The sequence below is a fragment of the Magnolia sinica genome, chromosome 18 (genome assembly GCF_029962835.1).
Source record: "Magnolia sinica isolate HGM2019 chromosome 18, MsV1, whole genome shotgun sequence".
Lineage (NCBI taxonomy): Eukaryota > Viridiplantae > Streptophyta > Magnoliopsida > Magnoliales > Magnoliaceae > Magnolia > Magnolia sinica.
Window position 1 is genome coordinate 5615418 of NC_080590.1, and position 15951 is coordinate 5631368.

General features: G+C 41.8%; 1 protein-coding gene across 2 annotated transcripts; it reads right to left on the reverse strand.

Annotated features, from left to right (window-relative positions):
* Nucleotides 1-749: 749 nt before the first annotated feature.
* On the reverse strand, nucleotides 750-14890 carry LOC131232998 (monooxygenase 2). 2 transcript variants are annotated; one of them, XM_058229547.1, is made up of 6 exons: nucleotides 14468-14890; nucleotides 14220-14366; nucleotides 5926-5991; nucleotides 5640-5802; nucleotides 4053-4281; nucleotides 750-1463 (listed from the first exon to the last, which is right to left on the reverse strand). In XM_058229547.1, the coding sequence occupies exons 1-6, from the start codon at nucleotides 14707-14709 to the stop codon at nucleotides 946-948; spliced, it is 1365 nt and encodes a 454-aa protein (XP_058085530.1). In that variant the 5' UTR covers nucleotides 14710-14890; the 3' UTR covers nucleotides 750-945. The 2 variants fall into 2 exon arrangements, with proteins under 2 accessions (XP_058085530.1, XP_058085532.1); XM_058229549.1 differs by having other exon boundaries at nucleotides 5926-6001; nucleotides 14468-14608.
* Nucleotides 14891-15951: the final 1061 nt, after the last annotated feature.

Sequence of the window (15951 nt, forward strand, 5' to 3'; positions counted from 1 at the left end):
ATAGGAAAATCAATGGTCAAGATCCTCTGTTCCACGTGATTTTCGTTTTAAGTCTGTTCAAAGAAGATCGCACAGATGATAAATACGTGTCCTACCACCTCCTTTGTCCAACCGTTAAAAAGCAGCCTTGGACCTCAAATCAATGGGGGAATTCACGTAGATAATTAGCCAAAAAATCATACAGTTAAAAAACTCAAGTGGGCCACACCATGTGAATTTGGAGGTTTTAGGTATAATTTTATACTGGGTAGCCTAACCGAGTGTCGAATCACCCTATTTCCGGATAAAGGCAAAAGATGGGACGGTGTATCTGATGGATGGAGTGGATTACATGAGTTAAATCCTTCTCCCACGCTAGAGATTGTGAACCAGACAAGGTAGATAAACGTTTCCGCACATAACCCATCCTAATGGTATTTGGAACTTCATACCCATCTAATTCTAATCCTCCACCTATTTTTGAACGGTACAAAGCGACTTAGATCAACCATCAATAATAAATCTATAAACGGAACGGCTAAGAATACCTATTTACCACCATTTTTGGTACATTGGTCCATTCGTGAAGTCATATCGCCAACACTCTCCAGTCATTGGAGTGTCACCGTTTGGTAAAAGCCACCTGATCTGCACCCACTAGCTCCTAGCATCTCCTCATCACCGTTTTTGGTGCATTGCCCATGCACCACAAAATAAAAAATAAAAAATCTCCACAGATCCTAACCCTTAATTTATGGCCGTTCAATAGATTGTTGAAAAAGGAAATGACTTGATTTTTATATTGATTTTTCTATCTAGTAGATTTTTTGTACATGGGGCATCAATGGTGGGGCCCATCATATCAACAGCTGGGGTCATTGAAACATGATCCCCACCTGAACAAAACTCAAAATCCAAGTGCATTGTAGATATTCTGGTCCACCATTGTGTAATACCTCATCTGATTCATGCATTGTATTTCAGCAATTCACACTCGTAATTCGTGTGCTCCAGCAACGGTCCCAGCCTCACCAGCTTTGGGATGACGATATTGTTCCGAATGGCGCACCCCACTGGATTCTCCCACTGTAGAAGGGACCCAACGAGGTTGGCACGTGCGGTCAACGGAAAAATGCGAGCCCATCTCTCTCTACCATATTCCTTGAATGCTTCTTCGACATGCTGCGGCCCGCCTCCGAGTGCACCCGCGAGCTTCCCGGCCAGGACAACAGCATCTTCCAATGCACAACAAGCACCTTGCCCGAGATTGGGAGTCATGGGATGCCATGCATCACCCACCAGCACCACCCCACCAGTTGACACTGATGGGCTCACCCCTGGCCATAACCACCGGTCCACAAGTGGTGTCTTGATGATTGTGTTGTCTGGAGTGCTCTCTATGACATCTAACAGCTCTGAAGGCCAGTTCCTCACTAGTTCCTGAGCTTGCTTCTTCAACACATCTGGGTCTGTGATCTTTGGCCCTGCCATATCATGGAAGTTTGAAGTTAGCTTTGAAACTTGAAAACTAGATTGCTCTTCAAAGTCTGTTAGGAGTCTACTAACTCGGTCAAGTTGTTTTCATGTATTGAAAACTGACACTCGGGAATATTTAATAGTTGAAAATTACAAATACCATGGCTCCAGGCGAGTCGAGTCAAGCTTTTCCGAGTCGAACAAGCCAACTCAGTTTTGAACAGGTCTTAGATAAAATAACAGATCATCCAGATTTTTAAAAAAACGTCAAGAGTGACTCAGTTGAGCATTTGACGAGTCTTGGTATGACTCAGGAATATTTAATGGTTAATAATTATAAATATTTTGGAACTTGGTCAGTCGAGTTAAGTTTTTCCAAGTGTTGTTGAGTCAAGTCTAATCGAGTCAGAGGTGAGCTTTTCTGAGTTTTCAAACAGAGTTAGATACCTATATCACATAATAATCCATTTGCACCTTAGCGAATTACTTGATACGGCTGCATTCTGTGTGTGAAAATGTTGGAAGACTGACTGAGACGGGCTTTATAAGACTACCACAAGAACAGAAGGGAAGCAAAAGGGGTAAGGTTGGTAGGTGCTTGTGAAATACAAATGGTGCAGCGTCAAAACATCAAATATACTTGATGTCTCATCTGCAAGTGTCCTTAAATTTTAGATCTTTTGGTCCAATGGTTGTGACTGAAAATGACAATCCTTCAAGTTTCTATTGTAACTCGGAGTTTCTTATTTGGGCTAAAATCTAGTTGATAGGGTAGTCTTATAAGTAATGCTACACTGGTGGTCCATGCAAGGAGAGAATGAAGAGGGGAACAGCAGCACACTTGCACAGGCCATCCTGTATATCAGGCCAACCTACTGAAAAGGTGAGCCATAATTGTCTAGGAGAATGGACATTGAGAAAGATTTTAAAAAACAAAAAAACAAAACTCCCCATATTTAATGGATATGACGTTCTACCTAACAAGGGGACTGGCCTTTGGAACTGGGAACAGTCACATGGAGCCCCACCTGGTACAGTGCCTGGATCTCATATGTATGCTCTACATTGGCACATGTGCTGAGGTTCACCTCTTCAATATCTCCTTGCACAAATCGTGGTAGCATCTCTCTCTCTCTCTCTCTCTCTCTCTCTCTCTCAATTGATAGTTAGGATTAGTCCTATAGGAAATCCCCTATTTGTTAAAAAAGAAGAGGTCAGAGTCATTTGTTAAAGGTAGGTTTTGACATGCCTATTTTGGACACAAATTACTTGTTAGGGTGAGTTGACTAGAGGTCAGAAATTTCTGTGTTTAGGGCCTTCATTTCTGGGAGAAGGTTGCGGGCCTGTTTTGTAGACGACTAAAAATGGGTTCATCGCATTCTAGTTGATCGTAATTATGTATTAGAAATTATGATTGTTGGTTATCAAGACTATTCTTAATATTTACTAAAAATTAATTATGATTTCTTACATATAATTACAATTAACTAAAATGTGATTAACTCATTTTCAGGCATAAACAAACAGGCCCTAAGATGATGATGAGTGTCTTTATGGCCTTTGAAACTGTCTGACAACAGAGGAAATGCATTGAGATAATCATCTTCCTGATGCAAGGAGGATTCCTTGATGTGGCTAAACAACATTAGTCTCATCAATATTTTTCTCACATTACATCTTTTTATTAACAAGAGAATTTTATTAGAAAATGCCTGGATGGGCAGAAAATACTGCCCTCAAAGGGCAATACACCCAGAACTGCCCGAGTTAGAACTGCTGGAGTTACATAAGAACCTCTGCCCATTCCCTAAAGAAATCACCTCTCCTATATCCTAGAAATTCCTCTAAGGATATCCCCAGAAGCTAAATAGCTCCTCACTCTGACACAGACTCACTTTCACAGTTAGAAGTCCTGTTATTCTCAAATTACATTTTCGATTTCTATTTTTCTGCGCACCAAATGCTCCCACTTGATGCGATCAGTAATATAGCATAAGTCAGTTCCCACTATGTTAGGAATCAATAAAAAATTATTTATTTTTACTAGTAGAGAAAAGGGCAATGGAAGCTTGTAGGTCCATCTATGTTTTCCTCATCAACCCATGATCCAGTTCCAGTGTCTTTCAATCCATTTTCAACTGGATTGTAATCCACATGACTGGAAACAGTGGAGAGTGGATGTCCACCCATAGAAACCTTCCTGATTGTTTGTTGGCCCACTGAAATGTGGTTCAGACATCTCACCATCCATTGCATGTCCCTCCTGAATGAGGGGTCCCACCAAATTTAAGGCTATTCCAAAACTCAGGTGGGCCCCACGAAATGACTCCAGATCTTTTAGGCAAGATAACCATGCTTCCAGATGGTGTAGCCCACCTCAGTTCTGGACATAGCTATATAAAGGTCCAAAGAACGAGTATCGGAAAAATCAATTATATATGATAAAAAAGAGCCTTTCCTTGAATACAGAATAATTGTGATATTCAGCCTTATCATTTTCTTAAAATCCATGATAAATGCAATTAATCAAGGTTGCTAATGATTTTCAATTGTATTATCCTCGAAATCAGTTTCTTAATTAAGTTCCATGGATTGACCTGGAGATGGGCTGTTGAAGCAGATGAACCAATAAACCTTGGTAGAAGAAATTGGAACAAAACCAGCGCGCAAGCCCCTTCCGTATATGTAGCTCAGTTTCGGTTCGAATGGCTGGCCATTGGGGTAGAAAGCAAGCCCACGGAAAGCACAGTGCCCAACATAGGTAGGTTCAGAGAATCCCATCCATTTTGCAACTGGTGACCGGATACCATCACAGCCAATTACAATCTGCAAACAGGTTTTGAGATAAGATTCCACAAGAAGCATATCAGCCCACAAATTCCTTACTATGGTTTTTTTTTTTTTTGAAAGATACTGAAATCTTTCATAGAAAAAGCTCTGAGGCAGAGGCAAGAAGCAAAAACAAAAACAAACAAACAAGCAAAGAATGAAAAAGGAAAATGCTGGATAATTGCTATGTTTATTCCATAAATGATTGTTTATTCAGATTATTACATAGATAATTGCAATATCAGGTTAACTTTGGAAATTGGTGGACCATTTTAAGTGCCCATGCATGAATGGCATTGGGAATAACAATTTTACAGTGGCAGGATCAAAGAATTATGTTGATTAGAACCTATTAAAAAAAGCATTCTGTTGATTAGAAGTTTGATATGATAATCTAATTGCATAGAAGCTATAACCGGTGATTCCTCATTCTTGAAAGTGAAAGACGCCCTGTATTGAAAAACTGCTTATTGTGTGGAGAGAGTGGATTGACATCTTTCCACACTTCATTCTGAGTTTTTCTTTTCTTTTCTTGTCCTTTTTTTTTTTTTCTTCTTCTTTTTAAATCTCATAAGCATCTTGGAGTTTTATCTTGAACATTTAGTATCTTATATTTATCAAGAATTCGATCTGAAAGGGAAGTGTACTTCTAGTCATTTTATTTTCTGTTTGGAGTCCTCTCAACATATTGTACGAATCTCCGGTTTTCACCATTCCATTACTAGCATCCCTCATCAAAATGCCTGTGTTTGTGAGCCTAATAGTAGAACCAATTAAGTTCCAAAAGAATATCTAAATTCATGCCCAATCTGAACTACACTAGGTAGAGACAGATGAAACACTGTAAATTATCACTATGGGTTTAGCCTGTTTAGAATAAAACAAGTTTTATCAGCTCGTTCTGCAGTTTCCTATATTAATAAAGAAAAAAACTAGAGTGATTACTGATTCAAGCCAAATTATGTTCTCCAAAGAGATAAACAGAATACTAGTTAACAATATTGAGGCATTACTTTAAATGCAATTCACAAAGATACAAGTTCCCATCAAGGAGAACTCCATAAATACATCTGAAGTATATTTGACGTTAGAAAAAATATCCAAAGGCATAGGACTTTAAATCAGTTCTCATGAGTCATATAAAGACTGTAAGTTCCCAAGCAGCATCTATTCATATCATGTAATTAAGATAAACATGGGCATTCCTTTCTTTCAAAGTACAAGATAAACTGCCTTTAAATTTTTTTATTTTTTTTAAAAAGTACAAGTAATTGGAGCAGATGTACTTTTCAAAATCTAACAAAATGTACATGGTTAGAATTTTTGTGTGCTACTATCAAAGTTGAGTAGGCTACCTTTGTAAGTAATCTTGTGCCGTCATCAAGTACCAATAATGTTTCGCCAGTTTCGGTTCTTCTAATATCTGCCAGCCTTGATGAAAAACAGATCGTATCTGCTGGCAACTGATTAGCAACAGATTCCAAAAGCAGCCTTCTTTCCACAGCACGAACTTCTTGACTGCCCACAGGACGATCATGGAAGTGCATTTCAATGGAGAACAGCAAAAGAGTTACTGAGGTATTACGAGAAATGCATCAGCTCAAAGAGGTGCACCAAACAAAATGGAAAGCCATATATTACCCCACAGATTCATCCTTGAATGTGAATGATCGCAACTTCCTCCCATCTTCTGATTTAATCACCATCCTGCACAAAGCTGATACCATCAAGAAGTTTAGAAGAGGTTAAGTGGCCCACTATCCAAATAACTAAACACCATGCAAATGTCTGTACCCCTATTGATGGACTATGCCCCAAGAATCTCCTGGACAGGACAAGCAAAAACTTTGGATTTTTGGCCTACAAATAGACAGTTGAAAATAAAAATTGGGCAACAACCAAACCCCCTTCGTGGTCCCCTGCATTAATCACCCCCAGTAGGGGGTCTAGAACACAAGACCTCCCACTCTGATACCAATTTGACGCAGGACAATTAACCACTTGCTCTAAAAGCTCGAACTGTTAAAGTATGACGAATTAATCCCTTTATCTCATATCCCAAGCCCCACATCTCATGAGTTTTAGGACCTCGGCCGAACCCCCTTCGTGAGCCCCAAATCACATGGGCTGCTCACCCCGAGTGTGTCCCCGCATCCCACGGGCTACCTCACTCGAGCCCAATGTAAAATGCGCATTAATCACCCCTGGTGAGGAGTCTCGAACATGAGACCTCGCCCGTAGGCCCCAAATCACATGGGTCACCCACCCTGAGTGTGCCCCTGCATCCCACAGGCGACCCCGCTCGATCCCAGTGTGAAAATGCCCCTGCATTAAGATTGCTCATTAGAATCTTCAAATCCGGTAGAGTTTTTGGGCATGCTCCATCCACCACGGGATACAACATACCAGCGGTTTGGATTACTAAACCATCAGCACCACTTGCCAGATCTGGAAACCCAAGTATACTGTGCAAAGCTTTCCATTGAGGATCCTATAATTCCTCAGTTTTCGATAAATAGTGGAGATAGTTAAGTATTATTGCCAATCTCTCGCATCCATAGCTTGCTACCAAGACATGGCTAAAAGTGCCTGTTGCCAGGTAACTACAAAAAGAGAGAAACTTTGATAGTTTGACAGTGTAACGATTCGTCCTCATGCACCTCGTAAACTGTACACATGGCATACACTTATCTCCAATTAAACCATCCAAATCATGGGCCCACTTTAGATGGTAGTCAAAAAATTATGCTGAATTAATATTCTACCTAGCAATTGGTGGATTGTAATGGGCAGTTAAAGTGAAAGATGGCCCGAATCCAACAAACAAATGCCCATTAATCAGAGGTTAGAATAGTTCAATCAATCTAATTTATACAGTGGGTCCCATGACTTGGACAGTTTAATTTGAGTTAGCATGTATGCCATATGTACAATTTCCAAGTGAGTAGGTAATGAAAGCAACTCGTCATTGCCAAAAAAGAAGACAGAGGAAGAAGAAGAAGAAGAAGGAAAAAGCAGCTTACAAGATGCATTAGAGAGAGAAAAAAAAAAAACAGGGCAAGGTATGTGAACAATCCGAGCTAGTCCATTTTTTGTGCGCATGTGATATTACACGCTATGCGATTTAAGCATGCATAGACGTGAATCGCGGAGGCACAAACAGATGAGTCGCAGCTACCATTCATGTGTATACAAGTCCATGAGTGCAATTAGCTATTACATACATATTCATAAATTTCAATTATCTGGGGTTAAAGATATAGATTAGTAATCTTGTCTTGAAAATACACACGTGGTCTGAAAATCGATTTTTGTATATCAAATTGTTCCCCACCGATACCGGGTTGTATTGCCCCTGTATCGGGCTGTTTCGAGCTGATCCAGTCATACCGTTCATGGATGATACATTTTTTTACACACGCACTAACACCCCACACACACCCATGCACTCTCGCCACAGTGGGATTTCACCACAATGGGTACTCGAACCCATGACCTCGTGTCGAAACTCTTGTGAGTCTACCACCGAGGCATGAATAAGAACCCAGATGATACATTTACATACAGGCATAAGACGATATGTTAAACCATGAATATATGTTTCAATTAGGGGTTGTTTGGATGTCTGTAAAATGCTTAGTTGTAAAGGGGTTATAGGCAAACACTTTACAAGCAAGTGTTTTGATGGCAAAATTTGCCTATAAAGTGTTTATAAGTTGTGTATACTTTGCAGACAAGTAAACTCACCCATTTTTTTGAAGCAAAAAGCCATATTTCAGATTATAGGTAAGTCTTTATAACTGAAGTAGATCACAAACACAATGGTTGACATGATGTATAGGGCCCACATGATGTGTATAGTATATCTAATCTGCCCATCATGTGCGTCCCTTGATGCTCTCCTACAGCCTTGAAAATAACAGCCTGATTGATCATCAAATAGATCACATGAGAGAACATTTGGGATGGGATGCCCACCATTATAAACCTTCCAGATAGTGTGGGGTCCACTATAATGGGTGGTGCAAGACATCCAGCCTGTACATTGATGCATGCCTAGGGCCCCAAAAAAATCAAGCTGTTTTTGTGTGATTTGCAGATTTTGGTGGGATTTACCGCCCGAAGCTGTATGTAGTGTGAATAGAGACTCTATACGTGGTAAACGTTTTACAAGCTAGCCAAACACATAACTGTTTAAACTTAAAACTCTCTTCAAGTGTAAAGTGTTTACAGCTAAAAACTTTATACGTGTTAGGGGCCTTGCACAAAACCTTAGAATCTAGCCTCCCAAAACAAACCAGAATTATGGGATAATAAAGCAATGAAATAAATCAAAGCATAAACCACACGACACCAGAGAATTTTACGTGGAAAACCCTTAAAGAGGTAAAAACCACGGGACCTCGTCCAGATCAATAATCCACTATAAAGCAGAACGTTGCAACCGATCACAAGCACACACCGCTTGGATCAAACCTTCTTCACTCACGCAGGAGTAGATAAACAATAAGAGAACAAAAGAAAAACGGAGAGATCTCACCGATCACGAGGACGTAGAAGCGCTGAGACGTGGACTGCGAAGTAGATCACCTCTACGAACAGAATCTCCCTTCCACAAGCTTCCTCTCTCTCTCTTTCTCTCTCTCTCTCTCTCTCTCACCTTTGATAGCCCTAAGCCCTCCTAGAAAACCTTTAGGAAACCTTGGAATACCCTGGAATACACCCCAATCCCGTATACACCCCTTTATATAAGAATAGAAAGATGTAGAATCAAAATACGAAACAAGATCCACAGAATCTGCGTTTCTGCAATCGTATCTGCGTAACTCTTCGATGATATCGAAGGTCCTTCGATGACAACCTTCGATATCATCTAAGGTCCTTTGATGATATCGAAAATGGACCAAAACTGTTCAGCGACCCTGGGTGAAAAATATTCGATGATATCGAAGCTGATTCGATTTCATCGAACCCAACAATGAGGAGAAAATCCCCATCAAATCTCCCCATTTAAGACTTAGGAGGAATTCACTTTCTTCAAGCCAGCCTGGTTTCTGCAAACTTCAAACTTGCCCTTGAGCAAAACTTTGGTCATCATGTCTGACCCATTATCGTCCGTGTGGACCTTCTCAAGCTGTAACACCTTCTGTTCCAAAGTATCCCTGATCCAGTGATACCGAATCTCTATGTGCTTCGACTTGGAGTGCTGATTTGGATTCTTGCTCAAGTGTATAGCACTTTGGCTGTCGCAATAGACCACTTGCTGCTCCTGCTTCAGGCTAAGTTCTTATAGGAACCTCTTCATCCAAAGCATCTCTTTACATGCCTCTGTGACCGCAATGTACTCGGCCTCTGTCGTAGACAATGCTACGACCTTCTGTAGCTTGCTATGCCAAGAGACCGCTCTTCCTGCAAACGTGAACATGAACCCCGATATAGACTTCCCGGAGTCTGTGTCGCCTGCCATATCTGCATCTGTGTAGCCTTCTAACACAGGTTTTTCGTCACCATAGCATAGGCTTAACCTGGATGAGCCTCTTAGATACCGTAGTATCCATTTCACCGCTGCCCAATGCTCTTTACTAGGATTGGCAAGATACTGGCTGACAACACCAACCGCATATGCTATGTCTGGGCGTGTACACACCATAGCATACATCAAACTTCCTACCGCTGACGCGTAGGGTATCTTCTGCATCTCATCCACCTCTGCCTTCGCCTTGGGACATTGTTTGTCGCTCAATCTGAAGTGACTATCCAGTGGAGTACAGATCGGCTTTGCTACATTCATATTGAACCGCTATAGGACTTTCTCAATATACTGCTCTTGTGACAACCAAAGCTTTCTGCTGTTTCTGTCACGAGTTATCTCCATTCCTAGGATCTGCTTAGCTGAGCCCAAGTCTTTCATTGCGAATGACTTGCTCAGCTCCTGTTTCAGCGTGTCAATCTTCTTGATGTCTTTTCTCATAATGAGCATGTCATTAACGTATAACAACAGAACTAAGAAATCACCATCTGAGAACTTACGCGTGAACACACAGTGGTCCGACTCCGTTCTGTCATACTCATGCTTAAACATAAACAAGTTAAACTTCTTGTACCATTGCCTTGGAGCTTGTTTCAGCCCATACAAGCTCTTCCTCAGCCTACACACCATATGCTCTTTGCGTTTGACCTTGAACCCCTCTGGTTGGTGCATGTAGATCTCTTCTTCCAGGTCACCATGGAGAAAGACAGTTTTAACATCTAACTACTCTATCTCTAGATCTATGCTAGCCACCAACCCAAGCAACACCCGTATGGATGTCATTTTCACCACTGGTGAAAATATCTCTTCGAAGTCTATACCTTTCCTCTAACCGAACCCTTTTACCACAAGTCTAGCCTTAAACCTCGTCTGTGAATTCTTCTGCTCAACTTTCTTTCTGAACACCCACTTGTTGCTCAAAGCTTTCTTGCCGTTAGGCAATTTCACCATATCATCGGTGTAGTTCTTATGCAAGGATTCCATCTCCTCTTGCATAGCTTTCAACCACTCCCCCTTATGCTCGTCGGCTAGGGCCTCAGAATAATCTTCTGGCTCTCCCTCATCAGTGAGCATAATGTATTCATGCGGTAAGTACCTCTTGGACGACTGTCTGTCCCTAGATGACCTCCTCACCCGTGGCTCAACAGGTGCATCAGGTGGAGGCTGCTCCCCCGGTCCATCTTTTGTAGGAACTCTCTTGTTCTTTGCACCTTGCTGTACTCCCCCGTCATCAGGCACCATGGGAGGAATAATCGGATCCATGTCCTCTAGCTCACCTGAACTAAGCCAGTTCTTCTCTGGCTTACCAATGTTTTCTATACACTGATCTTCAAAGAAAACCATATCTCTGCTCCTGACGAGCTTCTTCTCGGTCAGATCCCACAATCTGTAACCGAATTTTTCATCACCGTACCCCAAGAACACACACTGCTTGATCTTCATATCGAGCTTGGACCTCTCGTCTTTTGGTACGTGAACGGATGCCCTGCATCCAAACACCCTGAGATGACTGTACGATGGATCCTGTCCAGTCCACACCTTCTCAGGCACTTCTCCATTCAACATGGCTGAGGGGGACCTGTTTATCAGATACACTGCCGTGTGCATTGCTTCTCCCCAGAACGTCTTGGGCAACTTCGCATGGGATAACATGCATCTGATTCTCTCTACAATGGTGTGATTCATTCGCTCAGCTACACCATTATGCTGGGGGGTTTTGGGAACCGTCTGTTCATGTCGTATACCCAGGGACTTGCAATACTCATGAAAGTCGCCAATGTATTCACCACCATTGTCAGTGCGGATGCACTTCAATGATTTACCTGTCTCTCTCTCGACCATAACATGAAACAATTTAAACACACCAAAGGCCTCATCCTTGGATTTGAAAGCATAAACCCAAACCCTCATAAATGTATCATCTATAAAAGTGACAAAATACAATGCCCCACCCAAGGTTTTTGTCCTCATAGGACGACAAACATCAGAATAAACCAAATCTAATGCATGCACTTTATTAACATGAGAAACAGATTTAATAAATGAAACTTTATATTGTTTTCCTGATAAACAATCAATACAGGTTTTGAAAGGTATACGTGTCATGTCTAGAAGGAGCCGCTTCCTCGCTAGTAGCTGAAGCCCTTTTTCACTCATGTGGCTTAGACACTTGTGCCACATGTCAATAGCTAAATCTTCTGCTGCATTCAACCCACCCTTGCACACACTGACAATTGCCTTGTAAAGGGTGCAACACTTCTTTCCTCTGGCTGCGATTAATGAACCCTTGATGAGCTTCCAGTGCCTACCAGCAAACCGGCTTTCATAGCCATTATCATCTAACCTTTCCGTCGACATCAAGTTGAGGCGAAGGTTTGGGATATGCCTCACATCCCTGAGAACCAATGTGTAGCCCACATCGGTCTTCACACAAATATCACCGACCCATACGATCTTCGATACGCCAGAATTTCCCATCTTCACGGTCCCATAGTCACATGACTTGTAACTTGTGAAGAAATCACCACGTGGAGTCGCATGAAAAGAGGCTCCCGAGTCAATCACCCAGTCGGTGTCCTGACTTGTAGCCGTGAGATAAACATCATAATCTGCGGAAAGAATAACTACAACGTCGCCATCTGAAGCGACTGCAGTGGAATTTGATTCATCTTCCTTCTCCTTTCCTTTTCCTTTCTTGTCGTTTTTATTCTTACGATATTTATGCTTATAGTGGCCCTTCTTGCCACAATTCTAGCATTCAACATCCTTCCTGATACTCGACTTGCCTCTTGATTTATTTTGGGCCTTCCCGCCCTTCATGTTCTTTCCTCTCCCCCGTTCCTGTGTCACAAGGGTGTCTTGCTGAGTAGATCCCAGAGACTTCCTCCCTGTCTCCTCATTGAAGAGACAACTGGTTACCTATTCCATGGATACCTTTCCGTCTGGCGCAGATTACTTAAAGACACCACCAATGTCTCCCAACTGTCAGGCAATGAACTAAGCAATAGCAAAGCCTGCAATTCATTATTTAGGACCATCTTCATAGCAGAGACTTGGTTCACTATATTGCTGACCTCATTCATGTGCTCGGCCATAGAACCACCATCTTTGAACTTGAGATTCATAAGTCGCCTTATTAGAAAATTTTTATTACCGGCTGTCTTCCTCTCATACAACCATTGTAATTTCAGCCATAGGCTAGCGACTGAGGTCTCCGTAGACATATGGTGGAATACGGAATCGTCCAACCATTGTCTAATAAACCCCACCGCCTTCCGGTCCATCTTCTTACAATCATCATCTGTCATATCCTTTGACTTTGCTGACATGCCGTGAATTGGAGAATGCATGTCCTTGCAATAAAGCAAGTCATCCATCCTAGCCTTCCATATGGTCGAGTTAGAACCATTGAGGCTGATCATCCTTGATGAGCCACCTTCCATAATTCAGAACCAATCCCACTCCGTTCAATGAACTTAGCTCTGATACCACTTTGTTGGGGGCCTTGCACAAAACCTTAGGATCTAGCCTCCCAAAACAAACCAGAATTATGGGATAATAAAACAATAAAATAAATCAAAGCATAAACCACATGACACCAGAGAATTTTACGTGGAAAACCCTCAAAGAGGTAAAAACCACGGGACCTCATCCAGATCAACAATCCACTATAAAGCAGAACGTTACAACCGATCATAAGCACACACCGCTTGGATCAAACCTTCTTCACTCACGCAGGAGTGGATAAACAATAAGAGAATAAAAGAAAAACGGAGAGATCTCACAAATCACGAAGACGTAAAAGCGCTGAGACATGGACTGCGAAGTAGATCACCTCTACGAGCAGAATCTCCCTTCCACAAGCTTCTTCTCTCTCTCTCTCTCTCTCTCTCTCTCACCTTTGATAGCCCTAAGCTCTCCTAGAAAACCTTTAGGAAACCTTAGAATACCCTGGAATACACCCCAATCCCATATACACCCCTTTATATAAGAATAGAAAGAGGTAAAATCAGAATAGGAAACAAGATCCACAGAATCTGCGTTTCCGCAATCGCATCTGCATAACTCTTCGATGATATTGAAGGTCCCTCGATGACAACCTTCGATATCATCTAAGGTCCTTCGATGATATCGAAGACGGACCAAAACTGTCCAGCGACCCGGGGTGAAAAATCCCGAAAATATTCGATGATATCGAAGCTGGTTCGATTTCATCGAACCCAGCAATGAGGAGAAAATCCCCATCAATACGCATATCCAAACCATCCCTCATCGTTCGAATTCAATCAGATCAATGTAAGAGTGAGAAACGAATTCCAGGGAGAATGTGTATAATAACCCAACAAAATTCTCTCATTTTCATCAGAAACAAATGACGATCCAGAAAAGGAACCTGGCATTTTACCCTTGAATTTCAAGAAATTGTCTCCGGAGATTGTCGCCCACTCCAATGGCGTCCAGCACATGCCAACCGTTCTTGAAGAGGGTCAATGAGGTCCCGCTGATCCGAAGTGATTCCGCCTGCTCCAGCACCAGGGACCGCACGCCAAGCCTGGAAGGGTAATGTCGTGAATTCTCACAAAACAAAAACCCATAAAAGAAATTGGATTACCTTCTATTTCTTTTTCTTTTTTTAATTTGAGGGATTCGAACCTGTGAAGAGAGAGTGATGTAGCAAGACCAGCGATTCCAGCTCCAACAATGATGATATCCTCCTTCCGTACGTTTTCGCCATCGGCGAGATCAGCTCGAGCCAGAGAAGTCGGTTTTCTTCGCGCGGGGATTCGAGAAGCAGTTTTTTTCTGTGGGGATATTCTCGTTGGGAGAAGAGATTGAAAAGAAGGTGAGGAAGCAGATTGCGGAAGGAAAAGAAGAGCGGTGGAATTTCCCGCCATCGGGAGGGGATCTTCTGCTTCCTTTAGTGATCGGATACATTATATGAATGTGATTAACGGGCCATCAAAACGAGTGGTGCAGAAGCAGCAATGTCCATCACAGCTTCTCCACACACGTAGAAAGAGAGAGAGAGAGAGGCCATCAATACGAGTGGTGCAGAAGCAACGACGTCCATCACAGCTTCTGATAATGAGAGAGAGGGATATTGGAGGAATGATGTTTTTGTCCGTAGGCAGGAATCCGTCGTCTCTTTTGCGACTCAGGATCCAACCGCCAATCACTGGGTAGTGGTGTCCCACGTACACATTATCCATGTTCTAGGTGCTGCCATATAAAGCCATTATCCCACTATCAGTAATTATCTCAGGCTTTGATTTTTAAGTGTTGAACGCCAGCCATTGAAAGTTTTCTTTTCATTGCCGCAGACTCAACTACAGATGGTGATAGCCAGAATCATCCCTACAGCGTTTGTTTCTAATATAGAGTCCACAGCATGAACGGCTTCGATCAACGGACCCCTGGGCATGTGGCGGGTACACGAGAAAGGCAAGCAATTCGTAAATACCTGCATATCATCCATCCGTCATTTGATACTTACGCACATGTAAATAATATAAATGGTGTTAGAATATTGTGTGATCTTGTTAAAGTACTTTGTGTGATCTTGTTACCATGCATGTGCCAAAATATTACAATAATATTATTTAACATATTACGATATTATTCTTTGTATTTATTGTCCTTCTATAATTATTTGGCCTCATTCACATATAAATAAGCCCTCTGTGTAATTTATATACACATTAAAATACAGAATTTCTATCACAATATCTCTCTTTTTCTTTATTTCTTCATGGTATCGAAGCCATACTCTCGGCCTATAAATTTTTTTTTTCTTCGACGAATTTCTGGTACTCTCTCTTTGTGAAGGTAGCAGTTGTTTGGAGTTCTTTTCCGCCTTCTTTGCAGTCTGATCTGGAACTTTATGTCCAGAAACATATTCACAAGGTACGGAATTTTCCTCCCGTAAAAGATCTCCGCCTATCTCCTCATTCTTCATCTGCCAGCTTACACCACCTTCAATATGTCTCCATCTGCCTCGAGTCTTGATTCAATTGTCTGTCCTATTAATCTTATATTTGATGGATCCAATTATAGTATGTGTACTCAGAATATGAAAGTCTTTTTAAAAGGACGTCGATTATGGCATTATGTGACTGGAGCAGTCCCTCAACCTACGC

What these genes read in the sequence shown, in the direction of transcription:
- LOC131232998 (XM_058229547.1), bottom strand. Translation starts at nt 14,709, where the DNA reads ATGGCGGGAAATTCCACCGCTCTTCTTTTCCTTCCGCAATCTGCTTCC. An exon ending in CAATTTCTTGAAATTCAAGG is followed by an intron (nt 5,992 to 14,219) that starts GTAAAATGCCAG and finishes AGCTTTGTGCAG; the next exon opens with GATGGTGATTAAATCAGAAG. An exon ending in TTCAAGGATGAATCTGTGGG is followed by an intron (nt 5,803 to 5,925) that starts GTAATATATGGC and finishes TCCTGTGGGCAG; the next exon opens with TCAAGAAGTTCGTGCTGTGG.